At 33.4% G+C, this 24,149-nt stretch overlaps 1 protein-coding gene across 1 annotated transcript; it reads left to right on the top strand.

Annotated features, from left to right (window-relative positions):
* The first annotated feature begins 1,412 nt into the window (after positions 1-1,412).
* On the top strand, positions 1,413-20,366 carry LOC134252396 (TPR repeat-containing protein DDB_G0287407-like). Its single transcript, XM_062734868.1, has 23 exons — positions 1,413-1,515; positions 3,042-3,192; positions 3,637-3,705; positions 3,872-3,981; positions 4,233-4,366; positions 5,049-5,179; positions 9,182-9,280; positions 9,897-10,052; positions 10,673-10,809; positions 10,975-11,086; positions 11,406-11,513; positions 13,536-13,709; positions 13,859-14,046; positions 14,159-14,328; positions 15,014-15,185; positions 15,953-16,073; positions 16,293-16,421; positions 16,625-16,743; positions 16,869-17,001; positions 17,272-17,388; positions 18,740-18,883; positions 19,150-19,230; positions 19,324-20,366. The coding sequence occupies exons 2-23, from the start codon at positions 3,070-3,072 to the stop codon at positions 20,191-20,193; spliced, it is 3,597 nt and encodes a 1,198-aa protein (XP_062590852.1). The 5' UTR covers positions 1,413-1,515; positions 3,042-3,069; the 3' UTR covers positions 20,194-20,366.
* Positions 20,367-24,149: the final 3,783 nt, after the last annotated feature.

Genomic DNA, 24,149 nt, shown 5'->3' with positions numbered 1-24,149 from the left:
CTACAAAGAATACATATGTGAAATATGAAAGTCTTGGTATCTACCGTTCAAAAGTTAAGGGCAAAGTAAAAGTTTGGAATTTTTGTGGAAAAGTAGATCAAACTCCAAGGTCAAATTAGGTGGTACCCAAAGAAAGGTCTTGTTACAAGGAATACATATGTGAAATATGAAAGTTATAGGCTCATAGCTCCACTAAATCAATAGTTAAGGACAAGGTTAGAGTTTTTGCGGACAAACAGACAGACAGCTAGACAGACGGGCGGACACGACAAAAACTATGTACCCCCGAATCTTCGATTAAGGGGGCATAAAATTATTATGGAAATATTTTTAATATAATCTCTTTTACAAATTAAAAATCAAACGTTCCCCGCGTTGGATTTGCAAGAGAGAGAGAGAGAGAGAGAAAGAGAATTAAGAAAGTCCCATTTTTGTTTTATTTTTACCATAGAATATATTTTCCTTTCTTTTTCTAAAACTTTCTGGTAAAGCATACAAGTATTTTTAACCAGGTTGATCAACCTACCACTTTTAAACCTGTATCCTATAGTGGGAGTTATTTAACAACATGTATATGTAAACCGTATGTTTATATATTTCCTCTTCACCCCCCCCCCCCCCTTTGAAACATTTCTAGATCCGCGCCTGAAAATCATTATGATAGCTCCCACTAATCAAAAGATATGGACAAGATTATTTTTTTTGCGAACAATCAGCTATTAAAGAGACAGTCGGTCAAGAACAGGACAAAAATTTTATACCCCCAAATATTCGATAAAGAATTAAGGCATAATAGGAAATTTCCGAATATAAACCGAAAACTATATACGTACGACAGGGCGCCATAATAAACACTCGCTCTTAAATAATATTTGATGCATAAACTTTTATAATCCTGATAATCAAAGCTTCAATTCTCATGCATACTGCATGAGGCCTAGCTGCAGATCTGTAGCGTTATGTTTTTCTATATTTGTCTTTGACCATGATGATAATTAACTTGGTAACTTTTGAATAGTTAGTTAATGCTAGGAATTTCATATATTCATTGAATCAAGTCATTTCTTTAGTTTTTATATTATTTATTGATTTTGAGCTTGGGGGTTAATTTGTTGAGAAACATAATCAAAAGTTGTCATACCATGCAAACAGCTAGGGATTAGTCGTGTTTTAGCCCCCCCCCCCAACTTTTTTTGTAAAGATATACATAATATATGCAGTGAAAATTAGGGTTTATCTTTTTTCAGCTTTAGTCCCCTTTCTTTCAATATTAGCACCCCCCTTTCAATTTGCTTCCGACGCCTATAGGGTTAAAATAATTTTAAAGAGAAAAGAACATGTGGATACATAATTATATCTCGTTAAACTTTTAATCATTATATTCATATTTCATAATTGCAAAAATAAAACGTCTCTCAGGCGATTCCGTCATAAACCGATCTTTGCTGATTGACCTGATGCATATCGGAACTCTTCTGTAATTGAAGATACACAAAGTAGCAGAAGAAGAAAAAGGTAAACAAGAAAGTAATGATTATTAACTGTCTGATTTTTATGTATGTTTCACTTTACATTATTTTCAATGAATATTTTAAATGTAATGCAATAGAATATTCCATGTCGATACTGAAAGGTCAAGCAGCGCGAGTGAAACCTGAATTGTAGCTACTTCGACTGACAGCAGGATTCATAGAGTGGTAGACTATATCCGTGATATGTGAAAAATTTCTATGTATTCCTGAAAGTTTGATATTTATTATGTTAAAATATTGTTAATTCCCCTTGTTTTGATAAGATATGTACGATTCTCAAAATTATCTAGTATTCGACATACTGGTATATGCTTGGCTGTATAAGGACATTGCAGTCTATTGATCAGCATGCATTGGGTCTCATACTTTGTATACATTTACAGGTAAACTAAGGGCAACTTCAATGACATGCAAATACAATCAAACATAGTTATCTCAAACTCTGTGAGACTTAGAAAAAAAACTGAGAAATCCATAGATTTTGAGATTTCAAGACAAGGGTAAAATACTAAAGAATAAGTGGTTGGGAATTCCAAATCTCTTAAATGTAACCATGGTACCTGAGGTATCAGTGTTTGAGATACGTACTGAAGTTCAACTGTAAATACATGTTAATCGAAAATTACTTCAACTTGGTTACTAGCGAAAATCCAGTGTGCAAATTTATCAGCAAGGACTATGTTCAATGATGTTCATGCATGCATGGGAATATCCCAATGTAAAAAAGGTTACTGCTAATAACATGTATATACACTGTACAGGTCACTGTAAGTATGTTTTGATATATAGTGTACATATTCTATGGTTGGAGGGTCAAAATAGATGTTTTAAACTGCTCCAACATGTCTACCAGAATCAACATCATGGACATGATGTTGATTCTGGTAGAGTGTTCCAGTAGTAGACTGTGCTTGGAAAAAATGAACTTGATATTTAAAGTAATACCTCTTGAAAGAAGCTTTTGAATACATCAAACAAAATCAGTTTGTAATGAGAGCTATGTGTCATGTTAAATATTGATAGACAAGCTGAGCCATTTATTTATTACAATTTTCTACTTATGACAGTACTCCTCTGTGTACTGGTTTCCTCATATTAAGGCCATTTCAAGTGTCTTCCACTGTTGCCCATCATGTGACCAATATTGGACGGCCAACATATCTAACCTCTCTCTTTGTTTGAATCGTTTCCATGTTTCAGTAAGATTTCCTCTCCGTCTTTCCTGCTGATGCCTCGTTGCATTCCCAGGATGCATTATGAAGCATGGTCTATTTCTTCCTTTTGATCCTTACAAAAGGTTGTAATTTTTCTATCAAGATCCCGAAATATCTTTTTCAGTCTTTTGTTATTCTAGATATTTTGTTGTGATTGTTACTTTGTTATCATCATGTAGAATTATAATCATTGTAATTGCAATAATTTAAGTGCTGAGTTTTCAGTTTTAACTTAAGTTATACTTTAAATGTTGATTGGGTGAATATGAAAATTCTCCACAATCTTTCCTTACAGAGGTTAAAATACCATTTAAAAATGAGATATGGCTACATGGGGGCCGCCTCAGCCCAGAAAAAATATAAGGAAATCAAAGAGATCCGTCAAGCTATACATTACAAGCTATACAGATGAATTTGACTCGGAGAGAGAATACTTGAGCCAGGAGGTATGCCATTTTATTTTCTCTGATGCATTTTATAAATAAAATGAATAATCCATAGCCAAAATCAAATGGTCAGCAGAAAGATATGACAGTGGTAAATAAAACTTTAAAATATTATATGTCTCAGTAAATATGTTGTACAGGGCTGGAGATATCAAATCTCTATTTGGCAAACACACTTAATACAGTAAAACTCAGTTATAATGAATTCAATGGGATATGAAATTATTTTGCTTTAATATCCGTAATTTGTTATATTTGTTTAAGTGATTAATAAAATTTATACATTTGGGGATCCACGAAAACTTCGCTTTATCTGTGAATTGGAATATCAGTGTTCATACTAAACTAGTTTTACTGTATATCATTTGTTCTGGGGGAACCATTTATCATATAGCAAAATACAATACAGTCATATTGATTATAATTGCATGGATTTGTTACAAGGTCTTGCCAGAGTTAAAGTCATGGTGTGAAAGTAAAGAATTGACATTAAAGGAAAGATTCGTTAAATGGGTAAGTGTGTTAATATACATTTACAATGTTACATGTAATGCATTTCTAGCATGTATATTATATAATCATGTATAATATTGATTCTTATTATGGAAAAAAGGATAATTCAAACTTATTTACATATATGAATATAATTCTGTCTTCAGAGAATATTTATTTCTTTAAGGGATCCAAAACACCACAGAGTCGACATGTGGATGAACTGGAAAAAACTCAGACCAGCATTGAGAACTGTTACCATAGCAGCATAATGCCTATCTTTATTAACATTACTTGGTAACACTTGTTTTATTACAAATAAAAGTACATGTATCACATCCTGTACCTGGATATCAAAATCATAGCTGGAAAAGCTTGAGATAATTAGATGCAAATTAGAACTTTACTTATACATATAGTCTTTGTTTTCTGTTCATGACCAGATAAAATGTATTTGTATAAGAAAAGACAAAAAACATACTGTGATACATAAATGTAATACATGTATGTATTTATCTGTAAATTAACCTTTGACCTAATTGATTCAGTGAGTCGGTTGGTTGGATTCCTATGTGGGAGGAGTATCCAGATGAAGACGTGGAGGATTTTTTAGAGACCTATGGATTGTTAGTGGAGGATCTAGAAGTAATGAAGGCAGCATACAGACAGGACAACATGAACTGTAAGATATCCAGAAATTGTTTCAATGATAGTACATATATAATGTTGGCCTCTATACTTCTATAGTTATTTTACTACTACATGAGGCTTAATTTTGAAGTACACTTTGCTTTCTATCCTCTGTTTAGATATTTGTGAGTATATTTCTATGATAATTTTTAAAGACATTATTTTAGGTGTCTTCAAATGATATTTGATGAATATATGAAACATGTACATGCATATGCATAAAAGCCATAAATTATATGATTTAGGTTAAACATTTTTGACTTTGTTACTTAAAACCCCCAAAACTCTAATAACTAGAATACACTATGCCAGGAAGTTATAACAAAGCATGCTGGAAATCCTAGCCACTCTTTTCTTTTTTTTTGGTTTTACCTTAATTTTTTGAAAATACTCAGATATCTTGAAGTTTAACACCTGGTTCCAAGTTTGATTGTGTTGAGCGGGGGTGGGGGGCATCTTTGAGTATAAATTCTATCCCAAAAGATATGCAAATTTCAAAAATTGCTAAGGAATATCTTATGGCTATTAAATTTTACAAAGAAGATTCATCATCAATATTTCATGCTGTTTAATAAACTGATTTTTAATGAATCAAATTTACATGTAAAAGAAATATATATCAGATTTTAATTACTGGATAATCCTATATTATGAAAATAATATTTTTCTTTCAGCTCTATTTTTGATCAGAGATGACACATTCCTTTGCCAGATTCCAGAACCTGATGCCAGTTACTTCCTGAAGAAAAGTACGGCATCAGAGAAGCTCAAATTATTTGGAGACAAGATCTCGGAAAAAATACCAGTATGTAAAATTTCAAATAGCGTATACTTTTGAATTGTTCATTGTGATGTATTTTTCTAAATCATTTTAATTTATAACAGACTTAAGAAGATAAAAAACTGCAGTTTAACATTTTTAGGTCACCTATTGCTATCTGTTTTTGTCCGTCGTCGTCCGTCGTCTGTCGTTCGTCATGCGTTAACATTTAAACATTTTCAGCTTCTTCTCTGAAACAGCTGAACCAATTTCAACCAATTTTGGCATATAGCGTCTGTGCATGAAGGGGAACAAAAATTGTGAATTTCGTGGTCCCTGCCCCCCTATGGCCTGGGGGGTGGGGCAAAAACCACTAAAATTAGTGCAATCTTTAAAAATCTTCTTCTTTACTCCTGGACATCAAACAGTCAAACTGTTGGTATGATTGTAATCAGCATTAAGTCCTCTACCAAAATTGTGAAATTCATGGCCCGAGGGTCAGGGGTTCTGGTGTTAGGGTGGGGCTCTATTGATTATATTGTGAAAATGCATTAATCTTTGAAAATCTTCTTCTCTGTTCCTGAGTATTAAATAAACTAACTAAGTACATAGTTATGATGAGCAAGAGTGTCTCTACATAAATTGTGAATTTCATGGCCCCAGGGTCAGGGGTTCTGGTGTTAGGGCGGGGCTCTATTGATTATATAGTGAAAATGCATTAAATCTTTGAAAATCTTCTTGTCTGCTCCTTGGAATTAAATAAACTAAGTATATAGTTATGATGAGCAGGAGTGCCTCTACCAAAATTGTGAATTTTATAGCCCCAGGGTCAGGGGTTCTAGTGTTAGGGCGTGGCTCTATTGATAATATAGTGAAAATGCATTAAATCTTTGAAAATCTTCTTCTCTGCTCCTAGGTATTAAATAAACTAACTAAGTACATAGTTATGATGAGCAAGAGTGCCTCTACCAAAATTGTGAAATTCATGGCCCCAGGGTCAGGGGTTCTGGTGTTAGGGCGTGACTCTATTGATTATATAGTGAAAATACATTAAATCTTTGAAAATCTTCTTCTCTGCTCCTAGGTATTAAATAAACTTATTAAGTTAATAATTATGATGAGCAAGAGTGCCTCTACCAAAATTGTGAATTCTATGGCCCCAGGGTCAGGGGTTCTGGTGTTAGGGCGTGACTCTATTGATTATATAGTGAAAATACATTAAATCTTTGAAAATCTTCTTCTCTGCTCCTAGGTATTAAATAAACTTATTAAGTTCATAATTATGATTAGCAAGAGTGCCTCTACCAAAATTGTGAATTCTATGGCCCCAGGGTCAGGGGTTCTGGTGTTAGGGCGTGACTCTATTGATTATATAGTGAAAATACATTAAATCTTTGAAAATCTTCTTCTCTGCTCCTAGGTATTAAATAAACTTATTAAGTTCATAGTTATGATGAGCAAGAGTGCCTCTACCAAAATTTTGAATTTCATGGCCCCAGGATCAGGGGTTATGGTGTTAGGGCGGGGCTCTTTAATGATTATATAGTGAAAATACATTACGTCTATTACATCTATGAAAATCTTTTTCTCTAATTCTGGGTAATAAGCAGATGAACTATTTATTTAGTTATGATGTGTTCCTCTTCCAGAATTGCGAATTTCAAGGCCCCTGGGTCAGGGATACCAAAATGGGGGGGGGGGGGGGCTCTACTTATATACTGAAAATGAATTGTTTGAAATCTACTCCTTGGTAATAATCAAGTAATTTTGATAAGCAAGTGTGCCTTTTCAAAAATTGTGCAATGTGTAGACCTAGGGTCAGGAGTTCATGTGTGGTAGGAGCACTCCTGATTATTGCTGAATATTACGCTGAATATTACTGATTAGTTGACATACATTTTTGTTCCCCTACCCTGCTTATGGGTATTAAGTAATTAAACTAAACAATTGCTAAGTGTAAAGTTATGATAAGCAATGGTGCCTCTTTCAAAATTGTGAATGCCATAGCGTCTAGCTTAAAACATAAACCAAATTCAATCATTTGAAAGTTGTTGCATGATGCTCAGGTGACCTATAAGGCCCGTGGGCCTCTTGTACATTTTAATTGTCACTGATTGTGATTGTTTTTCATGTACATTTTGCATAATTATACATGTATATATCCTAATTGAATGGGTTAAATGTTTTACTGTTTACATGTTATTAGGTCACCTGAGTAAACTCAGGTGACCTATTGCTATCTGTTTTCGTCCGTCGTCGTTCGTCGTGCGTCGTTCGTTGTGCGTCGTGCGTTAACATTTGAACATTTTTAGCTTCTTCTCTGAAACCACTGAACCAATTTCAACCAAATTTGGCATATAGCATCTATGGGTGAAGGGGAACAAAAATTGTGAATTTCATGGTCCCTGCCCCCCTGGGGCATGGGGGGTGGGGCAAAAACCACTAAAATTAGTGCAATCTTTAAAAATCTTCTTCTTTACTCCTGGACATCAAGCAGTTAAACTGTTGGTATGATTGTAATCAGCATTGAGTCCTCTACCAAAATTGTGAAATTCATGACCCCAGGGTCAGGGGTTCTAGTGCTAGGGTGGGGCTAAATAGGTTATATAGTGAAAATGCATTATTTCTTTGAAATTCTTCCTTTCTGTTTGTGGGCATTAAATAAACTAACTAAGTGCATAGGTAAGATGAAAATGACCACCTTTTCCAAAATTGTGAATTTCATGGCCCCAGGGTCAGGGGTTCTAGTGCTAGGGCGGGGCTATATAGATTATATAGTGAAAATGCATAAATTCTTTGAAATTCTTCTTTTCTGTTTGTGGGCATTTAAATTAAACTAACCAAGTGCATAGTTATGTTGAATAAGACTGCCTCATCTCAAATTGTGAATTTAATGGCCCCAGGGTCAGGGGTTCTAGTGGCAGGGTGGGGCTATATAGATTATATAGTGAAAATGCAAAAATTCTTTGAAATTCTTCTTCTCTGTTCATGGGCATTAAATAAACTAACCAAGTGCATGGCTGTGTTAAATAAGGCTGCCTCTTCCAAAATTGTGAATTTCATGGCCCCAGGGTCAGGGGTTCTAGTGCTAGGGCAGGGCTATATAGATTATATAGTAAAAAATGAATTATTTCTTTGAAAATCTTCTTCTTTATTCCTGAGTATTAAATAAACTAACCAAGTAGATAGTTATGTTGAATAAGGCTACCTTTTCCAAAATTGGGAATTTCATGGCCCCTGGGTTGGGGGTTCTGGTGTTAGGGTGGGGCTTTATTGAATATATAGTGAAAATGTATAAATTCTTTAAAACTCTTCTTCTCTGCACCTGAGTATTTAACCAATGAACTATGTACATAGTTATGAGGAGGAATGATGCCTCTTTGAGATTTTTGAATTTCAGGGTCCCTTGAATAGAGATTCTTGTGTTAGGGGGGTGGGGGGCTCTAATGTTTATATAGTGAAAATGCTTGAATTCTTTGAAGATCTTTTCCTTTGTAATTGGGTATAATGCCAATGATCTTAGTATATATTTATGAAAAAAACCTGCTTCTTCCAAAAATGGTTGATTTCCTGTCCCCTGGGACAGAGGTACTTTGGGGGGGGGGGGGGGTAACATAGTCTAAAATAATTTAATGCTTTGAAGTCTGCACTTTGGTATTAATCAACAGCATGATGAAATAATATTTTTTTCAAAAATTCCAAAATTTTAAAAGATGTGGCCCCAGGGTCAGTGGTTCCTGTGGGATGAGGAGCTCAACTGTGGACCCCCCCCCCCCCCTAACAGAAGAAGCCCTGACCCAGGGGCCCTGAAATTCACTAAAAGTGGAAATGCACTTTCTCTTTGTTACTCTGATCTACTTCTGGGTTTTAAGTAACCAAAATTAGCATGCTGAGTGTATAATTATGATAAGTAATGGTGCCTCTTTCAAAATTGTGAATTTCATGGCTTCTAGTTTAAAACATGAATCAAATTCAATTGTTGGAAAGTTGTCGCATGATACTCAGGTGACCTGTAAGGCCCGTGGGCCTCTTGTATTTGTTTTGCAGGCAAAGAGAATTGTTAAATACTCTGCTACATATTGTGATGTCTCCAGAAATACTGCTAGAAAACCTCAACTCAACTTCAGTTCTTCCTTTAAAAAAACAGTAAGTTGGCCTTTAACAAAGGCAGGGAAATTTATCAACTGATTGATATCATCCTCTGTTACATGTACACCCAGCATTGGCATCCCAGTGGAAAATTTCAAACCAAGTATTAACGTTACAATACAACATTTATTTGCACTAGTTACACCAAACTTGCAGGAATTTTGAATCTTTGTTATGCCCCCTTTGAAGAAGGGAAGTCATATTGACTTGCTGCTGTCTGTCGGTCTGTCTGTCTGTTGGTCCATCATTCGTTTACGTTCATTTTCTCTGCAGAGGTTACACATATTGAAATGAAATTTGGTATACAGATTTATTATAAGAATATCTAGGACATGTTTTGTTTTGGGTAAGATCGGGCCATTTTGGACAGAGTTATGCCCCTTGAACTTTAAAAAATTCCAATTATTTGCGTTTTCTGTTCATTTTCTTATTTTTAGCTGTTTTGATGCAGACAACAATGCATTAATTTATGAATCTGCTTAGAAAACATTTGATAGATACAATATATGGCACTGACATGTGTATAGCGGCTAATTCATGATTATACCAAGAACTTGATCTATACCAAGTTATTGCAAAGGATAATTGTTATTCATGTTTCTTTATTTCTCAGATCATAGATTTCTGCAAACAAAGGATCTCCTTTGATTTTTTCGGTGAACAGCCTCGTCTTTCTTTATCTGATGATATTCCCACCAAACTGGAACATTTAGAGTACATGAAAACCAAAAGTGAAGATGTCATTGGAAGAGAAGACATTCTCAAAAAAGTAAACATTTCTTACCATTGATATTTTGTATTCTATACTAGGATGTTTTAGGCTAGAACACAATGCAGGTTTCCAAAGATTATCACTAATCAATCAGATATTTTTTTTTTAATTTAATATGCAATACAGTTGAACTATTTGAGTACATTTCAGTCTTCAGACATGAGTAAATATAGTTAGAAGAAGAATCCTCTTAAATTTAGATCAAGACTTTAGCTTTCAGTGTTTCAGATTGCTTTTTATGGCTAATTTATTAAAGGACTTTTATCAGAGTGGATTTATAGATTAAATTTTAACTAACTAAACTAGTATGTAAACTGATAATTGTTTTTTCTTTATACATGAAATCTGAAGGAAGAATTACATTGTATCTTTAATGAATAGCAGGAATTAAAAGAAAAAAAATAGAAAGCACATACACCGTATTTGTGTATGTGTATGTGAAACTTTTGTGCTAATTGCTTAATTCAAATAAAATTGTATAGCCGTTATTAATGCTGAATATGATAAATAGGGGGGAAAATTTTCTTCTTTTTTTTTAAAGTTACATTGAATTGTTTTCATAATAGCTAAGTGCACATGCCTATCTGTTTTTTCTGATACAAATTGATTTTATAAAGATCGAGGATTACATCCAAATTGAGGATAAGGATGTCCCAATGCTGGTACTAGGAGAAGCTGGATCTGGGAAATCATCAATTCTCTGTAAAGCTGCTTCCTCTATTTACAATAAAGTTCAGGACGAAGAGTTCCCTGGGTAAATTTTTCCATTATACAAATATTTATACTGGCAGAAAGATAAAATAGATAAAACTTACTCAGTCTGTATAAAGAAACTGCATACAAAGAGAGACAATTTTTGAATTCACATGTTTGATAGCATAAAAACTGATTTCCCTTTGATGAATACTTTTCAATACAGGCCTAATGGACATAGATGGAATGTGTTCTTTCATTTCACGGGGTCAGTACCTGGTTCCAGCTGTCTGGAATCCATGTTAAAAAGACTCCTAGTGGAAATGGAAGTTTTAAATGTAAGTTCACATTTAGAGGAAAAAATACAAACTCCTTCAAACTTGATTTTGTGGGAGGTACATAAACAGGATAACACAACAGATGAAGGGGAATAAAAAACAAACTCTTGCCTCAATCCCCATAATTTAGTAAATTTTTATTATTCAATATTATTCATTTTGATACATGTACGTTTAGAATTTAATAAATATTTGATGCATTTGTGATTTCTAAATAATACTTCATCTGCAAAATATTTAGGAATCTTGATTACTTTTAAATTATGTGCATGTACATTTATGTATACCTGATTACAATGTATTTGTTTATTGATTACAGGACAATAACATTCCTCGCGGAGTAGATGCCACTGCTCAGATGTGTTGTAGTCTTCTATCCAATCCCAACACAAAACCAATGATATTATTTATTGATGCTCTCCATCAGGTAAGATGATGTGACTGACAACAAAAGTAAAAACAACTAGAAAGTCTGCTTTTGCAAGCAATAGCGTATGTCGCCCCGAACTGGACAAGACTCATTTTTTCATCACTAAAACAATACCCATAAGCTAAGCTTGGACAACCATCAACTCGTATCAGTCCTTTCAGTACTTTGATTTAAAAATCAAAGTTAAAGAATTTTCACTTTCCCCTGGTTCCCAAGGCAACAATCGATTATTTAAAAATTTTAAACGCGAATCATTAATATAAGAAAGTTTCAACCAGTGATCGTCTTTTAAGGAAAGTTTCAGGAAGATTGTCCCAGCCATCTCCGAGAAACAGCCTGGAGAACAAAAACATGCATACAATCGCAATACGTTGCCCCCGACTTTGTTCGGGGCGACATAATTATTAATGCTGAATATTCTCTGATATACATGTTAGAAATGATTGCTAATATATTATGCACAAAACAAGAGCACTGATGCAATTTCAATTTAAATTCTTTATCCATCATTAAATCATGACCATTACTGCATACAAAGTAGATGTATTCATGTTATTATTGCCTTTTCACACTTACAAACATTATTTTGTTCCATTTTAAGTATACTCTCAAACAGCTGCATTAAAGAGATAGTGCAGTTTTCCTAGAATGCTGTTTTAAATTTTTCCTCTTACAACAAGAGTAAAATGGGCCAATATTTCCATATATAAAATTCTAACAGAGTGTAGAAACACTAAAAAGGATCACTTCGTTATAAATAGGGTTCTGACCTATAGGACCAGGCTTGGTTTTTTTCTCTATAAAAAGCTTGTCGATTTCCGTTCCAGTAAATGACATTAGGCTGAATACATATAACAATTTGTTTTACCTAAATCTTTATGTCAGTGAGTAGAGGTAGGAGGAACCCTTTCATTAATTTTCTGAGTTTGTTATACCAAACGTAATAAATAATATTTGTCTTTACTTCTTTTGTGCATAAAGGTAATGTCTACTGTCTCTGAAATTCTATTCATTATGTCTAGGCTATTTATCCGTGGATATAATAAAACATGTCAATAATGTGTGCAAATTATATAGGCCTAAATGAAATCCCAGGGAGTGCATTTACTGAAATACGTAGCTAAAATCAATGTGATTAAATTCTAAGAAATATATACAATTGAAATTCATTGCAGCTCAATGCTGCCAAGAATACCTGTACTGAGTAACACATAGTGAGTTATTCTTGTCCTCGGAGAAAGAGTGCTGAGGTTCGTTCCGCCTGACTGACAACTGTACATTGGGTTGTTACGATTTGATATCTCTTTAGTCTTATATCAAGAATGGGCATGCATAAAGGATAGATAATTGAAGGAAAAATACACAGGTCTATAAAAAAATTAAAATAGTCTATGAGAAAACGAAATTTAAAACTTTAAAAGTGTTGTACCAGGTGGATTCGAACCCCCGACTTTAAAAAGAAAGTATCCAAGGTGTAAAAAGCCAGCGTATGTATCAACTGAGCTAGTCTGACTATAAGAATAATCGACATAAATTTAAAGCAGATTATGAAAATGAGGTTTCCTTATTTTTTGTAGGTTTTTTGTGAATTTCGACCCCAGGGCAGGGGTGCCCCTAAAAAAATCGTATCTTAAATTATTCCTTACATCCTAATCTATCAAAATACCACAATTTTTTTTAGGGGCAGGCCTGCCCTGAAGGACTTCAAGGCCAAAATTCATGCAAAATTCAACGCTTTAACCGACAAAATGGTGTTTCGGTCAACTTTGGAGGTTTATTGTAAAGTTGTAATTAATAAATTTTAGGTATAAAATACAAATTTGAAAAATTTAGACATATATACGATAGAAAACAGCAAATAAAGATTGATTTTTAAATGTCACTTTTTCCGGGAAATTGTTCTCTCCTATAGGTCAATTCTTTTGTTAAGGCGAATACATCCTTTGGTCAGAAAATGAAATAGTGTGCTTTAAACTCCACTTAAACTTCTGACTTGACTTTAACTATGTTGATATGCAGTTTGCAGATGATCAAGCAGCTAGGGTGATGTCGTGGTTACCAAGGAAACTGGCTCCACAGGTTCGGTGCATATTCTCCATTCTTACGGATTCTTTTCAACACACAACTTTGGTCAACAGGGAAACCAAACCTATTGAGTATGTGGTGCCATGCTTACACCTTGATTCTAGAAAGGTGGGAATAAAACTATTATTAAATTTATCAACAGTTGTTCTGCTTGAATTTGTATCTGGTTTAAAGTAATGATGTTCTACAAATTTATATAACACAACCCTGTAGATATCTTTATGATGCATTAACTAACTTCATTTTTATATCATCAGAAAATTGTAACAAAATTGCTTGGAAAATATGGGAAAACAATTTCTGAAAGGCAGTTGGAAAAAATCATGACAAAAGAATCCTCTTGTAATCCACTTTGGCTGACTGTGTTTTGTGAAGAGTTAAGGCCTCTAGAAAATGGAAATGAAATTGACAATAAAATTGATTCAACACCAGAGGGACTGCTAAAGTAAGTGATATAGGTAATTTGTCCCACTGTAATTAAAGACATGTAAGACATAGTGGCAGTCTAAGAATTTCATATCATATTCTACTTTTAAAAAATAATTCTACTTTTGCAGCTTGATGGATGCTGTGTTGAAGAGATTTGAGGGTTCCCCAGATCGTGATTTATCCATTGCCACCATATGCCTTCTAGAAGCTTCATCATCAGGTCTGCTGGAACCAGAACTGAGGCAGTTGTTGGGGAACACCACCACTCTAATGCCACCTTCAGAGTTTGATGAAAAGGGTAAAAATAAAAAATAAAAAAATTATGCCCTTCTGCCTTTCACTTTACCCACAGAGAGTCTGTGAGGAGAGGTGAACAGGCATGTTAAACCATGAAAATTGATAAATTATCATTGTGAAAAATTGCAGTTTTATTGATATCCTCAGATTTCTAATTTTTTTCTCAGTCCCATCAAGTTTAAGATAAGGTTTCACTGTACTTCCCTGAAAGAATGTCCTACCGTATAGCGGGTAATTTTAGCGGGGTGCTAATTTTAGCTTATTTTGGCATTTTGATGATAGGCCGCTAAAACTTAACCGTTAAAATAGTCAATACTCTTCTAAGTGTTCATCTCCAAAGAGCTAAAACCATGCGTACACTAAAATAAATTACACCAAAATTATTGGCATACCTTTGAGCGGACAAAACGCCAGATTTTACACCCGCCAAAAAAACCCGCTATACGGTATGTTTATTGGGCACATTACATGAATTTAGCAAAGATAATTAATCAGAAGTCAAGATCAAAATACTTAATAATGTATGATTTTAAGGGTAGTTTTCTTTCTATTTGTATAAATTAGTTGTAGAATTAATATATTGTGAATGAATGCATGTTTACTATGTGAATTTCTTTTAAATAAGTTTTTGTATGAGAGGATCCTTGTTACATAAGTGAACCTTTAAAATGTTTTCTTTTTTTCAGAGGAAAAAGAATCTTCTGAGAAGGAAATCTGTAAACAAAATCTACCTCTTTCTGATGATCTGTGGAATGTGGTATATTCTCAGCTGCAGCCATTTCTCACACCTTCTGGTAAAACTCGCCAGGGCAGACTTAATTTGTATCACCAGGCCCTCCATCATGCCGTAAAAAATAGGTTTGTCATCAAGAATCATTAAGGAAAAGAGAGAAATCAAATTCTGAGCCAAACCGAGTGATTAGCTGCAATAATGTAACCCTCTATGATATTTTTAACCTGAATCATATGTCTTCAACAAATAAGAAATGGAATATTAGTAATTTCAGTTAAGTGTGAAGTTTTGCATTACGTCACAACCTATGATGACAACTGCGCTCAGGGTAAAGAGTACACGCCTCCTAACTTCAAGCTTTATGACTGGAAGTTTCTTCTAATCCCTGATTAGTTGCTCATGCAACAGACTATTTCCTTGTCAATGTTGATAATATGAGTTGACCAATCACGCAGCAGGGGTGTGAATTGATTACACTGGATGCATCTGTCGAAAAATATCGTTACGTAATGCAAAACTTCACACTTAATTGAAATTACTACCGGTAATAATCAAGGCTTTTAGTGACAGATTTAGATTATATGTCTTAAGTAATTGTTCTGATATATTTGTAACAAAGGTGCATGAATGTACATGGCATGTATACTGAAGATTCCTAATTATACGCGAGGAATCAATTTCCGCGTAATTTCGCTAGAAGCGTCACTCGCGAAATAATATAACTTGTTTTTTTTTAGGGTGATGAAATCCATTTAAAATCTATGGATCAACTGTCCATTTGCGGATTATTATTATTCTCGCGATTTGACGTTGAAGAGCCAGTACACGATAAAAAGTACTCGCGAAAAATAAGGAATTTACAGTATTAAACTCTTGCCCTTAATTTTAAAAGGTACTTTAAGCAAGTAGAAGATCAGGGAGGAACAGGCGGAGAGGAGGATAATTACTATTGGTGGCATAAAATGCTGGCCAGTTATTTTGAGAATTCAGACAACTTAGATAGATATATAGAGGTATAATTTAGTTTTTCTGTATACAGCTGAATTGAATTTTATGTACAGGATATGAAATTTACATGTACTTTATCTGAAGAATTCAATGACAAATTTTAAGATCCATATTATTTTGGATGTTGATTTTACACATTTTTTTTTTATTTGAAATACATAGTTTCGTCAGAATCAGCAAAGATAATGTAATTTTGTAGTTACTAGCTTTAACTTTATTTACAGGAATATTTGTACCAGTTAGTATGTCTAGAAGACAGTTATAGACTTAGTGACTGTTTGTGTGATTGGAAAGTGTTTGATGCCTTGTATAATGAGGAATATAGTTCTAAATTGTTGGAATATTGGAGAAAGGTTTGTAGACTTTTGTATCTATACTGTGGTGACAGAATTGATTTATAGATGTGTATACTTATATCACTCTACTATCTAAAAAAAAAAAAAATTAAAAAAAAATTGGAAACTACAAGAATGTTATCATTGTTGAATTAGAATTCAAAATTTGTTTGTCAGAAAGAATATTTCATCAAATCATTATTTAAATTTTCAATAATTAGGTTGGAAAAGCCACAGAAATGATAACAATGTATGACAGAGCTTTAAAGAAGTTTGAAGAGGATGAAAGTGTTGATGAGGAAGCCATTTCAATCAGATATGAAAAAGTTTGCAGAGTTGTGTAAGCAAGCCCTCTCTAATAACATAAGTGCACAAGCTTATTGTACCAGTATACATTAGTCTTTCTTATTATTGGGGATATTATAGTATATTGTATATACATGTATCAATTTTTACTACATACAGGATACAAGCAGGTAAATATCAAGAGGCTCTGGAACTGTTAAAAACAGCCCTTAAAATAGAGGAGAAGGAACTAGGAGCAAGACCCCACAGGATGGTGGAACTTTATGCCCTAATGGCGGAAATCTATGATGAGGTATTCTTTATAGCAAACATGTATATCCTATCTTTATATATAGATCAGAATAAAATTAATTTAATAAGGCCCTAATTTTTTTTTCCATTAAAGCAACTTTATCTCATTCCTAATATACTTCATAATAGTGGTATAGATGCAAATTAGAATACATTTATAGCAAATAAAAACCATAATTAGGAACTAAATGCTAAAGAATTACCCTATCAGATTTACTTATGGTATGTGGAATTATACAAGTTGTACTGTAGTATTTTGAATTTCCTTCAGAAACTGAAACTGAATGACTTTGTCAGTCCCAGTCAAATTCCAGACCTTAGAATGACAATTTACTATGGAAAGAAGTCTATAGCACTCAGGAAAACCCTAGCAGGAAACTACCACAAGGTAAGGAAAGATGACACAGTGCATGCATGTGTAATTTTAATCAAAATTTCCAAGTGCTTCTTATTGTCCCCCGCTTGAAAAGTGGGGGATATTAATTTGGGTTTGTCCGTCCGTCCGTCTTTCTGTCTGTCTGTAACGCTTTCGTTTACACACGATATCTCGAGAACCCTTTGAGCTTTTGCAATGAAATTTAGCATAGCAACTCCCTATGGACTAAAGAAGACCCCTATTGATTTTGAGGTCAAAAGGTCAAGGTCATAAATAAGCAAATTCTGTCTGTTAAAACACTTTCGTTTCCACACGATATCTCTAGAACCATTTGAGCTATTGCAATGAAATTTTATATAACAACTCCCTGTGGCCTAATGAAGACCCCTATTGATTTTGAGGTCAAAAGGTCAAAGTTCAAGGTCGTAAATTTATACATTCTGACTGTGTGTAATACTATCATTTCCGGGCGATATTTCAATAAGATTTTGAGCTTATGCAATGTAATTTTATACCAAAACTCCCTAGGACGTCTCTCGCCCCTCTCAAAGTGCCCCGCCCCGTTTGTTTTATTAGTATTTATAGTATTACATGTCGCTATTTTTAGCGCAGGGGCATGAGGAGAGTTATTGCGTATAAAACAGGTTCTCGGCGGACTTTATGTTCTTATTACATCTATTAGAACTGTTTAATAAAGGCTAAATAAATCAAACACCATGGATTGTGTAAAATTTTGAGAATACCGAACATGAAAACATGAATATATACATGTATGTGACTTCAGTTCTGCATATACTTCACATCGGGTGAAGTGCTTTCGTGGTCCAGTGGTCATGTCTCTCGCTTCAATTGTAAGAGGTCCCGGGATCGAATCCCGGTCGATTCATTCTTTTTTTTTTAAATACTTTTTTTTTACTAAATGATAGTATTCAGCATGTGAAATGAAAAATTTATGAGGTTATAAAATCATTATTACAGTGTGATAAATATTCCATAAAAAAAGAATCTTCTATACACACAAGAGAGAATAAGCAATTAAATCTTTATATGCATATTGACATACATGTATTTTATTTGCTTCAGTATACATGTATACATTTAATAATTCTACAAATTTAATTATTTACAACTTAAGTCAGGGGGATCTGACACCCCCCCCCCCCTCCAGGAACTGCGCATGGTTTACTTTTTCCCTAAGCGGGGGACACAAATTCTCTGAATTAGCTTGTTTCCTTTATGTCTTGACAAGTAGAGTTAGTAATGTCATTTCCACTTTCTTGTATTAGTATTTGTAGAAATAAAAAGTCAATTCTAAATGAAAGAATTTTATTTTAATATTTATAACACTTTGTGTTATCTTAAGTTTAAGCTAGGTATGAGTTTTATGAAGCTGGCCTTTAACATGGAGAGCTGGGAAGCCTGTGGAGGGGGCAGTGAGCTATCTGGAGAACAGGCCTTAGAAGTGGGAAATAAATATATCGACAAAGCATTGGAAATATTTGAGGAGGTATGTTTTAAAACTTAATCAAAACAACAACAGCAGATCAGGAACATATGTGTATCTTACCATTTTCTCAAAGGCTAAATGGAGAAAATTAAAATTTACTAATAGTACTGTTCATTATTTTAAACTACATTAATTGGTCTACATGTATTTTATGGGGAAAATTGAAATCCAAAATTTAGTATGTCTTAAGGTATTCAAACAAACAAACTTTAAAAAGTATCCTTTACTTGTATACTTATACATATATCTTCATATTATAAATACAGCTAAATGACATGGGACACTATGCAGAAGCTCAGATGACAAAAGGTGTGCTGGCACCACGGGGTAGTATGGAGCAATTAAAGGTAAGTTATTTCCAACTTACAATTATTTTGCTACTGTGCTAATTGTTTAATGCATGCTACATCCAGTATTACATATTTTTGTTCATTTTGCAGTTATATAACACTGCTAAAGATCTATGCATGCAGATGTATGGGGAGTACCACATTCTGACATCAAGACTGTATATCAACATTGGAATTGTATATGAGGACAATAATGATTATAAAAAAGCTTATGAGTACTTCAAAAAATGGGCGAGGGTGAGTGAACAAATATTAGGGCCAGATCATCCAAAAACTCAGCGTGCCAAAGGTGTTTTAAGAGAAACGAGATACAGAAGGATAGCCAAGAGTCTGGGAGAACTAGAGGACGGGGACTTGTTGGACAATACAGAAATGGACTCCAATGACGATACCGATGAAAACCCAGAGGAACAAGATAGAGACGTTGAGAATTTTCAGTCCACACATTCAGACTTGGAGAGATATTGTGAAGACGGACCAGGTATTGATTTAAACGAGGGCTCCACATTGAATCACAGTGAAAGTAGTGCTAGTATAGGGAGAGATGTCAGTAATGATAACAATAATTCCCAAGCTAATCTAGATAGATGTGCAGAGGAAAATTCCCAGGCATTAATGAATGGTTACTCCTCAGAGTTAACAGCTAATTCAAGTAGTGACAATGACAGTAGTGAAGATGTACATGATGATCAGTCAGAACTCTATGCAGAGGATTATGTATTTAATTCTGTCAGTGACCCAGTGATAGACGATTTCAACGTTAACTTAGAGGACAGTGAGGAGGATGAAGATGAAATCGTTCAGCTTGCAACACAAGAGTTAAATTTTCCTGATGTAGAACAGCATATTGAGAATGATAACAGATATGAAGATTTGAGGGAGGGTCATGAAAGCAGTGACCAAGAGGGGGAGGACACTGTAGTTGACTCAAACAGACAGGTTACTGGGGATAGAAACTGAAGATCATGCAAAGGTGCAAGTACATACTTAAATGTGCATTTCTGTGCTAAATATTTATTTTGATTCAATGTAAAATTTTCTACTATTTTTCTTAAATTTCAAAAAATGTTGAATATCTTTTTAAGATTTTAAAAATCTGTTTGATATTAAGTAGTCAATCTTTCTCCATCTTGGGTATGCTTATATTATAAAGATTAATGGAATTAAAATTCCTTGAAAAGACATGAACACTTTATACACCATGGAAATTTAAACTACATATAGATTAAAAAAACATGAAACTTCGACATAGAAAGAACATTTATCTGTGCTTTGGCCAAATTGGGCAAAAAAAATTAGGAAAGGTAAAAGAAGCATTTTTTGGGGGGAGGGGGGGGGGGGGGGGCTTTTAAACCAAAACATCTAATACTGATAACGAAGATTAGTGCTTTAAAGCATTACTGTGACTCAAAAATCGAAACAGCTTTAAAAAACTAAAAATCAGATTTCGTGGACTTTACAATATATTAAAATGTTATTAGATAAATATATGTACTTGTAAAATAAATATAATGACAGTCACATTTCACTGGTACTACATATGATGCAAAGAAAGAAGTATAGAAATCAATGAATAATAAATTTGAAAAATTGGGGTTTGCACTTTAAATTAGGAAAGTGGAATAACAAAAAGTCTACATGTAACTATAATAATAAATACCATAGTTTTAAGGGCAATTTGAGGATTTGCCTCCCTTCCTTTTTTGTTATAGGATATTTTTACAATTGAATGGACTGTTTGTTAATAATTCTTTATCATGTATTTATCAATAAAAATTAAAATAAACTTGTTTTACATTTTTTTGCTTTATTATTGTCCTCACCTTTCACTGAAAGTGGGGGGGGGGGGGGGTTATTAATTTTAGTGCATCTAACTATAATACTTTTGTTTCTGCATAATATCTCGAGAAGCTTTTGAGCTTTTTCAATGACATTATATATGAAACTCCCTATGGCATACAGAAGACCCCTGTAGATTTTGAGGTCAAAAAGTCAAAGGTCATAAATTCTGTATGCTTTATATCCAGCTTTTCTTTCCGTGTTATATCTCAAGAAGCCTTTGAACTTTAGCTATGAAATTTTACACAACTCCCTGTTGCACAAGAAAGACCCCATTCATTTAGAGATTAAAAGGTCCAAGTTTGTAAATTCATATTAAATGTGTGACAAACTTTCATTTCCAGGCAATATGTCAGGAGGCTTTTGCAATGAAATTTTACACCATACCTCCTGATGGACCAGCCCACCCCTCATAATGTGTCCCTGATCCCCCAATCTAGTTCCATGTTCTTTTCCATGAAGCAGGGGATACAAATTCTCTGAATAATCTTGTTTTCCTTATACATGTACCTCAGTCCTGTTATTCAGTGTAGGCCTAGGTTTATGTTTGAAATTCAAAATTGTATTGACAGTCTTTCAAGATATTGTATAGAATGGAAGTTGCATGTAAACTTAGAAAAAACAAAGGTTATGATTTGCTCTACCAGAAAAATAAAGAAATATTATGCATTTTATTATAACAATAATAATATAAGTATTACTGATAAGTACAAATATCTTGGTATATTTTTACAATCAAATGGCAATTTAAAACATGCTTGTGATGACCTTGCTGCCAGAGCCCGAAAAGCTTATTTTGCCTTAAAGCATAAACTACCCTTTGGCTCAAATCTCTCTCCCAGCTTGTGGTTAAAGCTATATGAATCAATTATTGTTCCAATTTTAACATACTCTTCAGAAATTTGGATCTCTGATTTTAATACAAATCCCAATAATTTTGATAAAACTCCTTTTGAAAAAATCCAAAATTTTATCTTAAAAAACATCTTAGGTGTCCATAATAAAGCATCAAATTTAGCAACTAAAATTGAATTAGGTGTTTTCCCTGTATATACCAAAATTTACCAGCTTGTTTTTAAATATTATTCCAGATTGGAAAAGTTAACAAAAACAAATAATAATTGCAATGTCTTACTCAAGAATGCTTACTTGGAAGATACTCGATTGGCCAGTGAAAATAAAAAATGTTGGCAAAGTTGTATAAAATCAATACAGAAGATGTTAGATTTTAACTTTGACACAGATTTTAAAACTTTTAGTCCTAAACTTAAAAATTTCTTTGAAAATAAATTTTTTTCTGAACTCCAACACATTAACAATACTCAATGCGGTAAGCTGTCATTTTATAGTACATTATTCAACTATGATGCTAAGAAACTGGAAATCCAACCATACTTGTGTTTTCCACTTCATAAGAATTTATTATCTTATCTTTCCAAGTTAAGAATAAGTGCACATAAGTTGTACGTAGAAACAGGTAGATACTGTAATCCTGTCATTCCTAGAGAAAATAGATTTTGTTTCCAATGTAAAACTATTGTTGAAGATGAAAAACATTTTTTACTTGATTGTCCTGTGTATAAAAATGTCAGAAAAAAGTATTCAAGGTTACTAGATGTTAATAACTTATCTTGTTTGCTTAATCCACATAACTTTATATCTACGAAACAAATCTGTTTATATATCAGAGACTGTTTTGATATTAGAAACAAGCTTTTACAATAGTACATACCTGTCAACTCTCCCGATTTTATCGGGAGTCTACCGATTTTTAACCATCCCTACCGCCTGTCTACCGATTTTTTTTTAAACTGCCGTTTCTACCGATTTTGAAAAAAATCCGGATTTTTTACCTACTTCGGTTCGTAAAATACCGACTAGTCAACACAAAAATGGAGGACATGCAGTGTTATCGGTAGCTAATATGTTTATTGCCACTGATAACAGGTAATCAACAAGGTGTCAACTGTGCTAGCAGATGTAATTGCAGTTGTTATTGCTCCTTATTCTCATTAAAAGTGTATATTATTAAAGACAGAGATGCCAGATGTGAAAATTTTTACAGGACATGACGGTAAATAACGATATGGAAGTACTTGATACTTTGCTGCAAATAAGTTAACAAGTACCCAAGACAAAACTATTTCTCCATAAAAAATACAGTGATCAGGAAAGATGTAGCTACAGTACTCTATTATTAATTTAACAAGGAGAGGGAAACAATTTCATGGAAGCTAACAAAAATCAAGTCTGAAGATTTCCCCACAGATTTGCAGCTTATAACCATAGGCACTCCCCATCTTTATTGTTAAAAAAATTTATCTTCTATACAGTATACTAGTTATGTTTATGGTATAGAAGATATATATTTTTTTTAACAATAAAGATGGGGAGTGCCTATGCTTATAACAGCCCCTGAAACTACAAAGCAACAAGACAGTTTCTTTAGAAGACTTCTTTAAATTTACAAAGCTAAACAGGGTAATATATTTCTAAATTAAAATATAAAATTAGCACACTAGAACATTACTAAAAAAAGTATTATATTAAAAAATTCTGGTATATGTTATGAGATTAAAAGAAGAAAAAAAATTACAGGGTCCATGTATTTCATTCATTCTAGATTACACATTAATTTAAGAATATATAGCATGAAGTTTTGACAATTATTTCAATTTCAGATCTTTACATCCAGGACACATGTTCCTTAGACTTAGTGAGAAAAATCCATTTATACATCAATTAAAAGCTGGAAACACAGACTGTCTGCAGTACCTTATTAATTTTTCTAATTGCCAAGTTAAACTACAACATTTGCCATGAATATTATATAAATGGTGCTCTTCTTGACAGGCAGGATATAGATAGTGAATTTAAATTTTTATAATTTCAAAATTAAATCACATTGTACAAGTTTCTAAACAATATATGAATAAACAGTAAATTTTATGAATTAATGATAATGTTAATATTAATAATAAAGTTTTATCTTGTAAGTTGTTTATTTTTGTTCTATAAAACAGTGAAATAAGCGACTTTTTGTATTAGCAAAAGGTCGTCGCGCGTTTTCTCCCCCG

The sequence above is a fragment of the Saccostrea cucullata genome, unplaced genomic scaffold (assembly GCF_032062105.1).
Source record: "Saccostrea cucullata isolate Sc308-1 unplaced genomic scaffold, CSIRO_AGI_Scuc_v1 ctg45, whole genome shotgun sequence".
Classification (NCBI taxonomy): domain Eukaryota; kingdom Metazoa; phylum Mollusca; class Bivalvia; order Ostreida; family Ostreidae; genus Saccostrea; species Saccostrea cuccullata.
Note: the sequence above shows the minus strand (reverse complement) of the source record. Positions and strands in the feature narration are given on the sequence as shown.

Excerpts from the sequence above, each read along its gene's own strand:
- LOC134252396 (XM_062734868.1), top strand. The coding sequence starts at position 3,070 with ATGGCTACATGGGGGCCGCCTCAGCCCAGAAAAAATATAAGGAAATCA. Across the intron at positions 5,180-9,181 it reads AGATCTCGGAAAAAATACCA|GCAAAGAGAATTGTTAAATA; the intron begins GTATGTAAAATT and ends TTTGTTTTGCAG. Across the intron at positions 17,002-17,271 it reads TGGCGGAAATCTATGATGAG|AAACTGAAACTGAATGACTT; the intron begins GTATTCTTTATA and ends AATTTCCTTCAG.